The sequence below is a fragment of the Thunnus albacares genome, chromosome 5 (assembly GCF_914725855.1).
Source record: "Thunnus albacares chromosome 5, fThuAlb1.1, whole genome shotgun sequence".
Lineage (NCBI taxonomy): Eukaryota > Metazoa > Chordata > Actinopteri > Scombriformes > Scombridae > Thunnus > Thunnus albacares.
The window spans coordinates 17,935,439-17,949,415 of NC_058110.1; the positions used below are offsets into that span (position 1 = coordinate 17,935,439).

At 39.3% G+C, this 13,977-nt stretch overlaps 2 protein-coding genes across 5 annotated transcripts; both read left to right on the plus strand.

The window, feature by feature from the left end:
- The first annotated feature begins 2,925 nt into the window (after positions 1-2,925).
- dnajc22 (DnaJ (Hsp40) homolog, subfamily C, member 22) lies at positions 2,926-5,272 on the plus strand. 2 transcript variants are annotated; one of them, XM_044352913.1, is made up of 4 exons: positions 2,926-3,022; positions 3,715-4,315; positions 4,403-4,695; positions 4,831-5,272. In XM_044352913.1, exons 2-4 carry the CDS (start codon positions 3,775-3,777, stop codon positions 5,005-5,007), a joined length of 1,011 nt encoding a protein of 336 aa, XP_044208848.1. In that variant the 5' UTR covers positions 2,926-3,022; positions 3,715-3,774; the 3' UTR covers positions 5,008-5,272. The 2 variants fall into 2 exon arrangements, with proteins under 2 accessions (XP_044208848.1, XP_044208849.1); XM_044352914.1 differs by lacking the exon at positions 2,926-3,022 and having other exon boundaries at positions 3,592-4,315.
- A 322-nt stretch (positions 5,273-5,594) lies between these two features.
- ikzf4 (IKAROS family zinc finger 4) lies at positions 5,595-12,773 on the plus strand. Of its 3 annotated transcripts, none has more exons than XM_044352910.1 (8): positions 5,595-5,896; positions 7,500-7,554; positions 7,653-7,760; positions 7,871-8,173; positions 8,339-8,506; positions 9,270-9,422; positions 9,591-9,722; positions 10,030-12,773. In XM_044352910.1, the coding sequence occupies exons 1-8, from the start codon at positions 5,693-5,695 to the stop codon at positions 10,848-10,850; spliced, it is 1,944 nt and encodes a 647-aa protein (XP_044208845.1). In that variant the 5' UTR covers positions 5,595-5,692; the 3' UTR covers positions 10,851-12,773. The 3 variants fall into 3 exon arrangements, with proteins under 3 accessions (XP_044208845.1, XP_044208846.1, XP_044208847.1); XM_044352911.1 differs by having other exon boundaries at positions 5,664-5,933; XM_044352912.1 differs by lacking the exon at positions 5,595-5,896 and adding an exon at positions 6,982-7,369.
- The last annotated feature ends 1,204 nt before the right edge of the window (positions 12,774-13,977 follow it).

Below are 13,977 nucleotides of genomic sequence, written 5' to 3' on the forward strand. Positions count from 1 at the left end.
CTCAGCTATGATAAAAAACCAAGCAAGGAGGGGTCCACATGGGGCGGGGCTTCGGAGAGGGGAGGGGGGCGGGGGGGCACCACAGGTAGCTGTCAATCATCATTATAATTAATAGTCTCAGCCTCATCATCACTTTTATGTACAAAGGTATGTGTATAGCCTACGTACGACCTTATAATCACTATTAATTGATCAAATTTATGATAGTTTCCAATCATAAACGCTATGGCTTCAAAAAACATGTTCTCTGACAAATGGAGAGACACAGTTCAACAAATATATCAGATGGAATATTTAACTTATAAAATCAGGGGGAACTTGAATTTATTTGAAAAAAAAATCAAGTCCAAGTGGTCAAGTTACTATAATATGGTAAAAAAAAACAACAACAAAAAAACAATGAATTGAAGCTACTGGATTGTGGTTTAAACATTTTAGGTCTGTCAGTCAACTAGGGAAGCATTACGTGTCCCTTACTTTGAGTAAAGACTTGTATTCTCTCTCTCTCTCTCTCTCTCTTTGGTTTTGTTCTCCTTTTGTCTTTATCTGTGACTCAGCTTTTTGTTGTTGTTTGTTCTCCTTCCTCTTTTAAGTAAGAAGGTGGGAAATTTAGAATATAAGAATAAACTAGGGATTGATAGAACACTGCAGGCAGATTATAAAATATGAAATAGGATCAAAGATGTTTTTCTATGAATTCAGAATTACTATAACATTTTATAATTTAAATCTGTACCGTAAATATTGTCATATTTATTTATTTATTATCTTAATTTATTGTATAATTTATTGTATGACATATCACTGGGTGACACACTTACCCATATCATTTATGTATGTCATAAAAAATATTTAAAAAAATGTTGTCATCACTACATAGATTATATAAGAGGTATATGGGTAAGATGTATGAAATGCCATGATGACAATAAAATAAAAAAGTATTTAAAAAAAAAACTCTATGGGAGGGGGGGGCTAGGGTATTGGGGGTTATTGTTTTATTGGGTGAAGCACTTTACATTATGTTTTGTTTGTATGAAAAGTGCTATACAAAAAAGTCTGATTGATTGATTGATTCTGTTTTACTTTAATCATTAAATATGCCTTCTTTTGTATTGCTCTCAAATGCCCTTGCTGGCTACTTATAATACTATTTGACTTATTTTATTTATGAGTTGGCTCTGAGTCTAAGAATTTCATTACGAGTCATCACGTTGCATCCTTACAAGTATTTGGCAATAAACTTGAAACTACCACACATACCAAGTCAAATCAAACACTAAAGGATTGGTTCACAATTTTTCAACTCAGTCTTAACACACTGGTCAGGTGCTCAAATGAACACTGTTTTCTTCCTGTAATCATTCCTCCTGTTCATACTGACCATTAGAGGATCATGTCCAAATGAGTTTATAATGTAAGTGATGGGGGGAAAAATCCACAGTCCTCATTTTGAGGAAAATGTTGTTAAAAGTTTTTTTTCTGATGATCACATGATGGTTTCAGTCATCTGATTTAGTCAAATATAGTGGATATTTTCCATATTTATAGCATTTTTTTTAGTTAAAAAAGAATCCCAGTGTTTTCTTGTTCTGGCACTAAAAAGACAGTAACCTAGAAAGATATTGACTACATTTGACTAATTTGGACGGCTGAGGCTTCATATTAGCTTCAATAAACTTCTAAATACATTTTGTACAGAAGGAAGACTGTGGATTTTGTCCCCATCACTACCGACATTGGCCTACATGTGGGTAGTGATGGCCTACATTGAAAGTGCATTATGAAGGGATCTCCTCATGGTCAGTAGGAACAGGAGGAATGATTACAGCAAAAACAAAAAAAGTGTTCATTTGGGCACTTGACTGTTGTTTTAGAGCAAACTTAAACATCTGTAAACCTTTAAAATGTTCAACTACTTGAGGATGTGCACATGGATTTCACTCCATATTAATGCTAAATAATGGATAATGAATATACTGTATGTAGTGACATCTGTTGGTGAAATCGTGGCCTACATGCTTAAAAGATTAACTCTCAAAGTAATGTCAACTATATTTTCTTAATGTTTTCTGCTTAAGCACAGATGTTTTCATCAGTAGTGGAAATACAATACTGTATTTGAGGGTACTTCTGTGCTATATCTACTGAATTTTATCTCCATTTTTATCACTTTATATTTCTACTTCACTAGGAGATTGAGACGATTGAGAAATAGTTGTACTTTTCACTCTATTACATTCATTTGACAGGTATTTTCTTTGCAAATCATAATTTTAAACATATATACCGGGCAAATGAAATATGACATAGTGTTATACAGTAAGATGGACTACACCATAATTAAAATGAGCTCCATGACCACATAAAATGCTGTTAACTCATTAATACACCAGTGTTAATAATTCATTATTATACCTAATATACAAAAAAAATAGCACTAATAATAATAATGAGCACTTTTACTTTTGATACTTCAGGTACATTTTACTGATAATACTTACGTACTTTTAGTCTTGTACCTGTAAAATTATATTTTTGCACTGTGTTGATACTTTTACTAACTGTAAATAAAGAACTTGAATACTTCTTCCAGCACTAGTTTTCATATCTTTTTCCAATAATACATTAGGGATATATATATATATGTTTTTTGTCATTGTAGCAGATAGGAATTTGATAAGGTGATTTAAGGTTCGTCATTTGTGTTTACAGTAGCTCTGTGTTTGCAATGCATCTATTACATTAAAGGTTGACAGAACAAGTCGGCGCTGCTTGAATCAGCGCTCAGAAGGGCTCATCTGTGGCCTATATCTCTCACAAAGATCTTCTTTAGACTTTAGACCTAATCAGTTCAGATGATCAAGGGACCTAAATGTTGATACATATCATGTGTTGAGGCCGCAGTGCCAGTTTTATGTCAAGATCCAAAGTCCAACTGTTGCAACAACATACACCAACTTTAACTACGGAAGGGACTGAAAAGGATCTTTTGGGACAAGGACTTGAAATTATGGGCTCAGTAAGTAACCTTGTCTTTATTAGACAGAGACATTTATGTTAGAAGAGAACATAAATGTATAAAAAAGTAAAGTAAATTAGTTGAATGCTCAGCCTGGTACAGCTGTTGGATCAACTGAGGATTTGCTACAGAGATAAGTCGGTGCCTAACGTCTGACTTTTTGTATTACAGTGTGATGTGTTTTCTCTGAAAACTGTCATGTAATAACATGGACAATTATAGAATATTATGTTTTGTAATGACTTAAAATGTTGACATGGCAATGCCCATCATGAACTAAATCCCTCTTACATAATAACTTTATTTAACCAGGGGAGTAGATAGCAGAGATTAAAAAAAAATCTCTTTTACAGGAGTGTCCCGGAAACACACAGTATAACTCAGACTTATAACTCAGGTAAAATGTTTAGAGAGCGATTTGAGCAGATGTGATCAAAACATTTGCTGTGATGTGAAAACAGACATGCGAAAAATAGTTTTCAATCATATAAAATCGAAGCATAAAATAGATGAAATAATAAAACAGATAACAGATAATAAACCATAAATGCTACAATTCCTACCAAACAAAACCCTGACAGCTAGATTGACTCACCTCTAAATCAATATTAGACTTGTTATAGACTGTAGTTTTGTGAAGGACAAGTTTAGACTTGAAGATAAGACTAAACCTTTGTGTCACTTGATTGCAGGACCATGTCAAGGATGTTTAATACTCACCCGTGCAGGGACTGAGCCACAGAGGCCACAGGATGGTAAAAAGCGTCATGGTAGCCTATGCCCTGTGGGCAGTAGGTGGACCTGTGGGCCTTCACCATTTATATTTAGGGAGAGACAGCCATGCCCTGTTATGGATGCTAACCCTGGGAGGATTTGGGTTCGGCTGGGTCAGAGAGTTCATACGTATTCCTGCATATGTTAGTGAGGCCAATCAAGATGCAGACAAAGAAAGAAAAAGACCCCCCATGGTCCCTCCATCTATAGGCCCTGTCAGATTCGCTGGACAGGTGTGTGTTGGGATCTACTTTGGCACTGTGGCTCTGATAGGACTGAACTCCCTCAGTTTCTTCTACTTGATCGTTCTGCCGTTATGTGTGGGCGCAGGGGTGCATCTGGTGTCCAGTGTCGGCCAGCAGACCTCCGATCTCCAAAAAACTTTGACTGCTTGTCTCATAACTTCCCCAATATTCTATGGCAGCACTTTATCACCTCTCCCCATCAGCCTGGCCGCCAGTGTCACGGCTGCACAGCACCGCAGGTTCAAACGGACACCTGCGAGCACACAGGAACTAGGTGAGATATTGTTATAGGTGAGATATTAATAACATATTTGAATCATTTTATGTAGTAAAATAAAAAAATTCTCTGTATTTTGTCCAGGCCCGCGGCTTTACAGACTGGGTCTTGCTTGGCTGGCCTTCTCTGCTCCACTGGGTTACTGTATTTTTCATAACACCACAGCCACACTGTACTACCTGTCTGACTGTGTGGCAGCACTGCTGGATATTTTCTGGTTTCTGCCTTGGCTCAGAAATGTGTTTGAGTACATTCTTTTGATGCCATATCGAATCTTGTGTGCCCTGACTGGAGGGGGGTACTATGAGGAGGCTTGGAGGAAAATGCTGGAAATACTGCTCAAAGAGTACACTGTGAGGGAAAGAGAGGCACTGCAGGTGAGACTATAAATGATAAGATAGTTATAGTGAAGTGTTTATTTCATTCTGTACATTTTTAGTGAGTTAAGAAATTACTCCGGCATAGTCGTGGTTTCCAAACTGGTACAGTATCTGGACTTATCTATGTTGCAGATATTATCCTTGGAACCGGAGGCCCCTCTTGAAGAGATAACTCGGAGCTACAGGGAGCTGGCCAAGACATGGCATCCAGACCACAACCCGGGCAAGGATGCTGAGGCAATGTTTGTCAAGATCAACGAGGCTTATGAGGTCCTTCTCCAGCGACACAGGCCCCATCGATTCAAATAGTTGCCCTTCATTTCCTTCATGACTGGCATGCATAGTTGCACAGGGATGTGACACTCTTGATTGCATTGTTTTTCTGTCATTATTTTATACTGTTCACTGGAAGGTGAATAGGAAGGATGCACAGAGACTGGCATTGTGTTCGCATCATCACCTGTTACTTCCACTTGACAAACAGCATTTCACAGCTGTGTGATTGGTTACTTGGCAGAGTTGGTGTCTCACAGAATAAAAAACAGCAGTTTGCTGCCACCCTGTGGCGCTGCATGTGTAATATCACCATTAAACTATTTCACCACAACAATTTTAGTTGTTTTCTCGTGTGCTTGCTTGATATTAAATGCTCAATTACCATTGTCATGCACATATTCTTTAATTTCACAGAGAGAATGCTATAAATATGTTATTAAGTCATGTAATAATAATGTTATAAAGGTATATAAACTGGAATACACAGACACAAAAACACAAGAAATAGTAAAATAACCCGCCTACGCCACTCTCCATGAGCATTTCCGGGAGAGGCCTTGATCATAAACAGCGTCTGAGCATTCAAAGAATCATTTTACTAAATCTATCAGGCTTTCTGGCCAGCTAAGCTGTAAATGTCTCACTACAGATAATCATGCACTGCAGCTCAGTCTTCTGCTGAGCCTGTGGGTTCTTCTAATAGCATCATTTTCATCACATGCAGCTGACATGCATCGATGCATTCGACAATCACTGGATCAAGAGCTCTGTTGTACAATTATTCGGTCTGTATCCCAGCATGGGCCCGGAAGTTGTTTGGGATTCCCAGGTAAAAAAAAAAAATCCCGGAGATGCTGTCGTCGCCTGGGAAAACAAACAGCTATCCAGACAATTAAAAAGGAAAACACCGATCGGTCGCCAGGTAAGGAAGAGGCATGTGGACTTCACCGCGGCGCTTGGTAAGACCATCCATCAGTTTTCATTCGGAAGTACGGCATGTTTTTGAGTAGTTGGTGGGGTAAATGCCATTTGTCGTGTGGTCGGGTGCCATAGCAACGGCTCATGAGAAACACTGTATAGCCCAGGCCAGTTTGACGTGCTCGATGTTAGATGACAGCTGCGTTCATGCGGACAATTTGGTCGCAACTCCTGCAACAAATTGCCGTCGCGTCTCGCCGCTGTCTCGACCGTCCATGAGCTGATTGGTGTCATAACGGACCAAATCCACCGAGCTGCTACAATAAGTAGAGCTCACAGATATGTGGAGAGAGGCGTGATAGTTATTTGAGAATGTATACGTTTTACTGCACAGGCGCCCATCTCGGGCAGACACAGGATTGACAGACAAGGGTCGGCGCTGGTGCGCGTCCCTTTTTTTTAATCGCCGTGCCCCGGTGCGCGTCTCCCGGCTGCATCTCCTGTTGCTCTCCATGCGCGGCCAGTGCCAGGATATTAATTTTCCCTGCGATGTGTTGTCTCCGCCCCCCCCCACCCCCCCCACCCCTCCCCTCGCTCCACAGTCTCCTCTGTCCACTGTTGTCATCCATTTGAGCAAAAGGTGCAGCATTTTACATCTGGCTCTTTTGTGTCTTTTGGATTTTCAACGTGAAATTAAATAGAGCATTACCTTAAAGTCTGGTCACACAAAATTAACATACCGTATGTCTGAAAATGTTGTAACTCAGCACCGAAAATTTCGAAAATTGGGATAATGTAGATGTATTTATTCCAAATATGACCTACTGTATGTCTGGGTTACTATGCCACTTTAAACTGGATTATATGAAATATATGTATATAGAAACATACTTTGATTTTTAAACATCTGCACATGCTAATATATACACTTTATATTGCTGTGTGTGTATATCTATATATATATATACATAGATAGATAGATAGATAGATAGATAGATAGATAGATAGATAGATAGATATGCACACAGACACACAGACACACACACACACACACACATATATATATATATATATATATATACACACACACAAACACATATATATGATCATATCTTACCTTCATATTGATTCTTGAAAGCTTCAAATCAAGGTTGTAGTTTGTGGTACTGTACAGGATTGCTTTACATTGTAGGTGTTCCTGCTATTTTCTCCACCCTCTGTAGTTTCAACTCCTCCTTCAACACTCTTGGCCATTAGCGTTATATAAATGTGGAGGCTCTCATATTCATTTGCTGGCCACAGTGCAGAAGAATCTAGGTGATACAGAAATAGCACAGCAGGACCTAAGTTTACTCGATTAGTTTATTACAGTGAACTTATTATTAGACACGTGGAACTGAAGGCGTAAAGCTAACTGTTTCCTAGCCTTATTCTTGTACCGCTTGTACAGCTACAGCTGCTAAGTATATTTTATATGGTTAGTATCCACTTTTTTATTTGACATTTATGTGACTACAACTCGGAAAATTGGATCTTTTCAAAAATGGTCATTATGAACGGGAAAAAAATCATATCTAATATCTGTTTTTTTTATCGCTTTTCTCCAGGCATCTGGTGAAAGAATGAATGCTGATGACTGCAATGGACGCTCATATGCACCAGGCAAGTATATAGAAAAAGAGAAAACTACTGTACTTTTGTTTGTACAGTCTCCAGACATTAATGTTTACTTTAATAACGTGGGCATATTTGTGTTTCAGGCAATGGAGGAGAGTCATCAACGGAACAGGATTTTTATGGCGGGTTGCAGGGCCCTTCAGCGAGATCTCCAAACAGTCAGCAGTCCTCGCCACATCGCTCCCTTAGTGGTCAGTTATGATTCCTATGTTGCACTGTGGCCACATGGTCTATATAGGCTTCATCATTAAAAGTACGTAAAGAAATAAGTGTATTTTTCTCGCATCCTCTCTCTACACAGCAAACTCCATCAAGGTTGAGCTTTGCAGTGATGATGAGTCACCAGTGGCTCCACAGCCAGAGAACACAGAAGCTGTAAGAGACAACAGCAAGACGGATGACAGAGGGGACTCCGTGGAAGAGGGGAGCACTGAGTACGCTGGGACTGGTAGAGACAGAGCGAATATTTACAATGAGATGGCCAGTCCGAATGCTGCTTCACCAGGACCTATCCGGCTGCCCAGTGGGAAGCTCCAGTGTGAGGTGTGCGGGATGATCTGCATTGGACCAAACGTGCTGATGGTGCACAAGCGTAGCCACACAGGTGTGAACAAACCAGCAAAACAAGGAACACAAATACATTTTATGGATAAAAATCTAACCCTAAACCTAACCCATAACCCTGAATGGAACTAAAATCTACAATAAATAAAGGTAATCATTTAAACGGATCATGTCTGAAAGCCTTCATCCATCCATGTGTTCTCAGGTGAGAGGCCGTTCCAGTGTAACCAGTGTGGAGCTTCCTTCACACAGAAGGGGAACTTGTTACGCCACATCAAGCTGCATTCGGGAGAGAAGCCTTTCAAGTGTCCCATCTGCAACTACGCTTGCCGTCGGAGAGATGCCCTGGCTGGACATCTACGCACACATGCAGGTAAATGAGTGAGCTTTGAATGTAATACAACAGAATTTAACACATGAAACATATTCCCTAAAAACATTTTTCATGAATGTACTTATTTAGTTATTGAACTTGACTGATGCAGTTGTTCCATAACAATATTAGTCCTTATTGTGATGAGTGATTGTTATGATGTATGGAACAATGTTAAGCGGTAACAGTGGGGATTCATTAGAATGGTCCGTTTCCCCCTTCTGTGCAGCTCAGAGGAAATAGGTATCTACTTCTGTAAAGCACATGACAAAATATGACATTTAAAAGTTCATGAAAACAGGAAATCCTGCTGGTGCTTTCAATTTGTGAGCGAACACTCCCCAGATGTTGACATGAGTTTTTTTTTTTTTTTGGTGTAGTGGATCTCCACAGGTTCATTTTCAAAGAGAAAATTCTTGTAAAATGGATTTCAGCGAATTGACGTCAGCGTTTCCGATTACTGAGACGGAACGTTGCGGTGTAGAGGTTAGGCGTTTTTCTGTCGTCATTGGCGGGCAACGTAGAACAATTTCAGGAATCTCCAACAATGGGGAAATCCACTCTCTCAAACCTAGCCAATAATAGGTTATTTTTAATTTAAAAAATCCCCCTACATAAACATATAAATAAACAACGTTATTATAATAATTTATATACTATTGGCCTCACCTTCGATTTGGTTATCCATCATCTGGAGTGAAATTTTGGCCTTGTCTTGTCTGTTGCAGAAGAAATACCTTCAATATTTTTTTCTGAATTGCAGTTTCTTCGCCAACGGTGGGAAAACCTTTCAAGTGCAGCTACTGTAGTCGCAGCTACAAACAACAGAGCACCCTGGAGGAACATCTGGAGCGCTGCCATAGTTACCTGAAGAGTCTGGACCACCAAACAGCAGTCAACACACAGACAGCACAGGGTAACACATCACACGATCATGAAATGTACTAACTTTTACATACAATAAATAAGCCTGTAAGTTCCTGCATGATTGTAAATGCAAATATATTCAATTAAGCTATTTTAACATATTTATACACACAATTAGTTAGTCAGATTGATGTTTTACTAGGCTTTTTGTTTGCAGGTGAAGAGTCAGTAAATATTGAGACAATGTCTAAACCTGTGCTCCAGCCATCCAACGAAAAAATCCAATTTGTGGATAGACTGGCAGTTAGCATCACCAAACGCAAGAGGTCAACACCACAGAAGTTTTTGGGTGAGTCTTTAAAAATAAAACAAAGTTATTCATATTTATTGAGAGTGCAAAAATATATTTATAACACGTACGCATTCTATTTTGTTCCAATTTCAATTATATGATAACTGATATATTTTCAGCTTGATACTTGACTGATAAAGTACAGAAATAATAAGAACTTGGTCTAACATTATCAACTGCCATTCAAATAACATGCTATTGCCAGTTTGGAATCACTTCATGCTGCATCAGGGAAATGAGCAAGATTGAGCAGATGAAGCCAGTCCATTGATCCTTATTAATCACTGATATGTCCTTTTCATAGCTGAAAAACACATGCATCTTGATCTACCTGAAGCACCTTATGAATTGTCCTCTGGCTCTGAGAAGGAAGGGGACCTCATGAGCTCTCAGCCTGCCGGAGACTCGGCTAGGTTTGGGGCTACACATTTCCAAGGTGCCAGGGGTAAAGGGGAGAACCATGAGCAGCCTGCACTGTCTCAGCTCCATCCTGCCTTCCTGTCGGAGCTCCGCACAGTTATGGGCTCCATCAACAGCAACATGACTCCTCAGCGCTCCCGAGCCCATGGTGGAGGTGGGCTGGCTGCGATATCTCTCGGCCTGGCTGGGCGGGAGGAAGGTGAAGGCCGTGATGACCAACCCTCAGCCAATAGCCACACCACCTCGCCCAACGGCTGTCCCGACTCTACAGACACAGAGAGCACAGCAGAAGAGCAGAGCACAAGGGCTACAGCCCCGACAAGTACCTCCAACAACCACCACCTCCACTACCAAACCCCAGCACTGCCCCGCAGCCATCCCACTTCCAGCCCCAGCCAGGCCAAAGACTTAGACCCAGAGTGGGAGAGAGCATGTCCTGTGCCCCCCACCATATTAAAGAAGCGCCCTGGCTCGCCCCTTTCTTCCAGGGAGACAGTGCAGGTGTTGGACAGAGACGGCCGGCCTGTGCGCTCCTTCCACTGCCGGCACTGCCGCATCCTCTTCCTGGACCATGTCATGTTCACCATCCACATGGGTTGTCACGGCTTCCGCCAACCCTTCGAGTGCAACATCTGCGGCCACCGCAGCCAGGACCGCTACGAGTTCTCCTCTCACATCAGCCGAGGAGAGCACCAGGTGGGCTGAGGAAAGGAGAACAGCGGTCGGATGAGGACAGGTGACTGTAAAGTTGTGGGCTCACGTTTGTTCTGCACCAGATCAGTTGCTTTAAATCCCTAGTGTAACTTAAAAGATTTGTGGTTTTATTGTTGAGAATATTTATTAAACTAAAGCAGGCGCGAGTGAAGAATCTTTTCAACGCAGCATTTAAAGTTTAGTGGAGGCAAATTACACTCTATGATTGATTGCACTCCCATTTCAAATCATGTGGCAAAACTACTGGTTTTGCTTCAAAAGTGCCTTCTTGGGGGATTTCCTCTTAACTAAAAAAACTGAGGGGGGTGGGGGGGACTGGTGCTCAAAAATCTTGACTAGCCATCTTTTCTTAAGTGATTTAGTTAGCATTTTTGAGAGGTCATGTGCACAGGCAGTTAAAAAAAGCATGGTATGTACATTTTAAGAATTATATTTGGTATGCTCAGTATGCACTAAGAGCTGTGTTTTTATGGTTGAGGGTATTTTGTGTAGTGTGTCAGGTAAGCTTAATATGCACTGAGAGCTTTGTGCCTCTGGGTTTGGGAGGAGCTTTTGTCACAGACGAAGCACAGAAATGGATTGCCTTAACTCCTACAGCAGCGTACTGCTGTAGGAATACATATTGTTTACAGCGTGGTTCGACAGCGTGTGAAGTCAAGCGAGAATATTTGCAGCTGCACAGTGAGAAGACTGTCAGACGAAGCAAAATCATGAAGGAAATGAACTTGAAAACATTCACCTGAGGGTGAAACGGGCATTCAGGGCTCAGATGTAAAATAAGTTTTTTTGGATTTTAAAGTGAGCCTTAGAATACTGGTGCAGATCAGACCATGAGCCATGTGGTGTACAGTAAGATCCTGACTGAGATGGCCCAGGGTGCTATACCTATACATGATTGCACTTTTAGGGTCCCTGCTTATATATGAACATCTTTGCCGAGGCACTTGATGGCTTTACTATTTTTTTCTGTGATTGTTCTACTGCACTGATAAATTGCATAATACTCACAATAATTGATGATCTAATTTACAACACCAGTGTGTTTTTAACGGAGCCGGCCTTCCACAGAATCCCACAGCGTTGCACTGGTTACTACACTCAAGTTTGCTGCAATGTGTGACTGAGAATTAAATATCATTTCAACTAAAATCATTCTTTTGTGGTTTTACACTCAGCGATTGAAGCTGAGATTTTTTCTGACAATTTACATAATGGAATTGAATTAATATTGAATTATTTAAAAATTAATTGATGAATCAGTTGGGATCTATTAAGTTATCACTTGTGATTATCTATTTAGTGTTGTTTGTTTCAGCCTTGGTGTATTTAATCAGCTATATTCCAAATCTTATCCAGCATATTCCTCAAGTCCATGAAATGTTACCTCCTGCTTCTTTATAGCACCCAAATACCTTATTGCTACAGTACGGTGAGTTATCTGATAATGTTAATTTTGGGAACATGAATGAGACCAAACTCAGTATTCTTACTTGTTATTGTGGGTTTGCTGCTTCATAGTTAACTTGATTTCCTTTAATTGCAGGCAAAAATGTACTTGAAACTGTTTGAGAAAAAAAAGAAATCTAAAAATGCACTTGGTTTGATAAGTAAAGAAGTGTGTGTGAATGGAATATAGCATGTGTGCTTGTCATTTTCTGCTTTTACCTGAATTGTGAATTATTTTTTGAAATGTGAAGTAATTTGAAAAAGTGAAAATGAGGCAGAGGTTTTTGTCTCCTTGTGTGAACTTTCAATGTTATATGATATTTTGTGAATGATGTAACATGACAAAACACTTTACCTCAAAGTTAAAGATGTACAACTGCCTCATTACTTCAAAAAGTCATGTTGCTTTCCGAGATGTTATTGCAGTTACAAATGCGTGCCCCTCGATATTCTCAAGACTTTTTACTGTCAATAAAGTTAAGTTTATTGTAAAAGTGATTTTCCCTCGTTTTCACTATGATGGCATCCACGTCTTTTTGCTTTTTAGCCACTGAAAATACATTACGGGTTTCTCGCCGTCTCCAGTGTGACAATACAGAAAACAAGAAGATTAGAGTTGAGAAATTAAATATTTATTTCACAAAAATAACAATTAATGCCACATTATACAGGCTTCGCAGAGAAAGATATACTGTTTAGACACTATTCCTTTAACTTTTACTGCTACGAAGAAACTGCAGAATCTTTAAATTAACAGTTACAGTTGAGTAGAAATAAAATATTTACACCAGCCCTTTAGATTTTTAATTTATACTGCTGTGTCTATCAGTCCATATCAGAATTGACAATCATGATCTGGGTAGCTGCCTGTAATCTATATATTATGTTTAGTTAACAATTAGAGAAAAGTTGATGTAGAATATTTCTAACATGCCTGTAGAAACCGCTGGAGACTAAAAACCATCACAACAAATATTCAGTGATTATTTAATGTGATTCAACAAAAGGTGCAGAAACTCTGAGCTTCGAGTATCTGCTATCTACACAATTTCAACATTTTAGCTTAACAATAATAATTTATGGGTATGTGACGGGAACCCTGTGATTCATCATAGCTTAACTTAAATATCTGCAGTAGTTAGCAAATTCACATGTTATGCCGGGCAGATCTTCAGCACACTGCCACAAGTTTTGATCATTACTTGATCATTAAATTACTTATTCAAAATTATAGTAATTCTGTTTAAACTGGCAAAAACTGATTAATTCAGAGAGAATTTCAGAGAAATTCATTTATCTGTATTGTAGATTATAGGAACTACATTCTGTCTTTTCCAGTATCTATGAAGACAGACTCCAGTGTATGTCTTATTGGATATAATGGAAGTCTTTCTTTTAACTTGACTCTTGGTGAACTAGAGACCAGAGCCAACCATAAGTAACCTTCTCATTCAGCCTTATGTTCAAATTTTCAGAGTTTAAATTAGTAAGATAAGAAATGTTGATTTTTTAAAAAATTATTCCAACGTCCTAATTTAGTCTCATAGAAAACACAGTACACTCTACGACTCTGTTTAAAAAAGAATTAAATGATTTCATTTTAAATTTTTATAAACAGTAACTTAACTTTTTTTGCCTTTCATAAGGCATGTTAAGACTTCAAGAGAAAAGC

What these genes read in the sequence shown, in the direction of transcription:
- dnajc22 (XM_044352913.1), top strand. Translation starts at nt 3,775, where the DNA reads ATGGTAAAAAGCGTCATGGTAGCCTATGCCCTGTGGGCAGTAGGTGGA. An exon ending in TGCGAGCACACAGGAACTAG is followed by an intron (nt 4,316 to 4,402) that starts GTGAGATATTGT and finishes TATTTTGTCCAG; the next exon opens with GCCCGCGGCTTTACAGACTG. An exon ending in GGGAAAGAGAGGCACTGCAG is followed by an intron (nt 4,696 to 4,830) that starts GTGAGACTATAA and finishes TCTATGTTGCAG; the next exon opens with ATATTATCCTTGGAACCGGA.
- ikzf4 (XM_044352910.1), top strand. Translation starts at nt 5,693, where the DNA reads ATGCAGCTGACATGCATCGATGCATTCGACAATCACTGGATCAAGAGC. An exon ending in GCCACATCGCTCCCTTAGTG is followed by an intron (nt 7,761 to 7,870) that starts GTCAGTTATGAT and finishes CTCTCTACACAG; the next exon opens with CAAACTCCATCAAGGTTGAG. An exon ending in CAACACACAGACAGCACAGG is followed by an intron (nt 9,423 to 9,590) that starts GTAACACATCAC and finishes TTTTGTTTGCAG; the next exon opens with GTGAAGAGTCAGTAAATATT.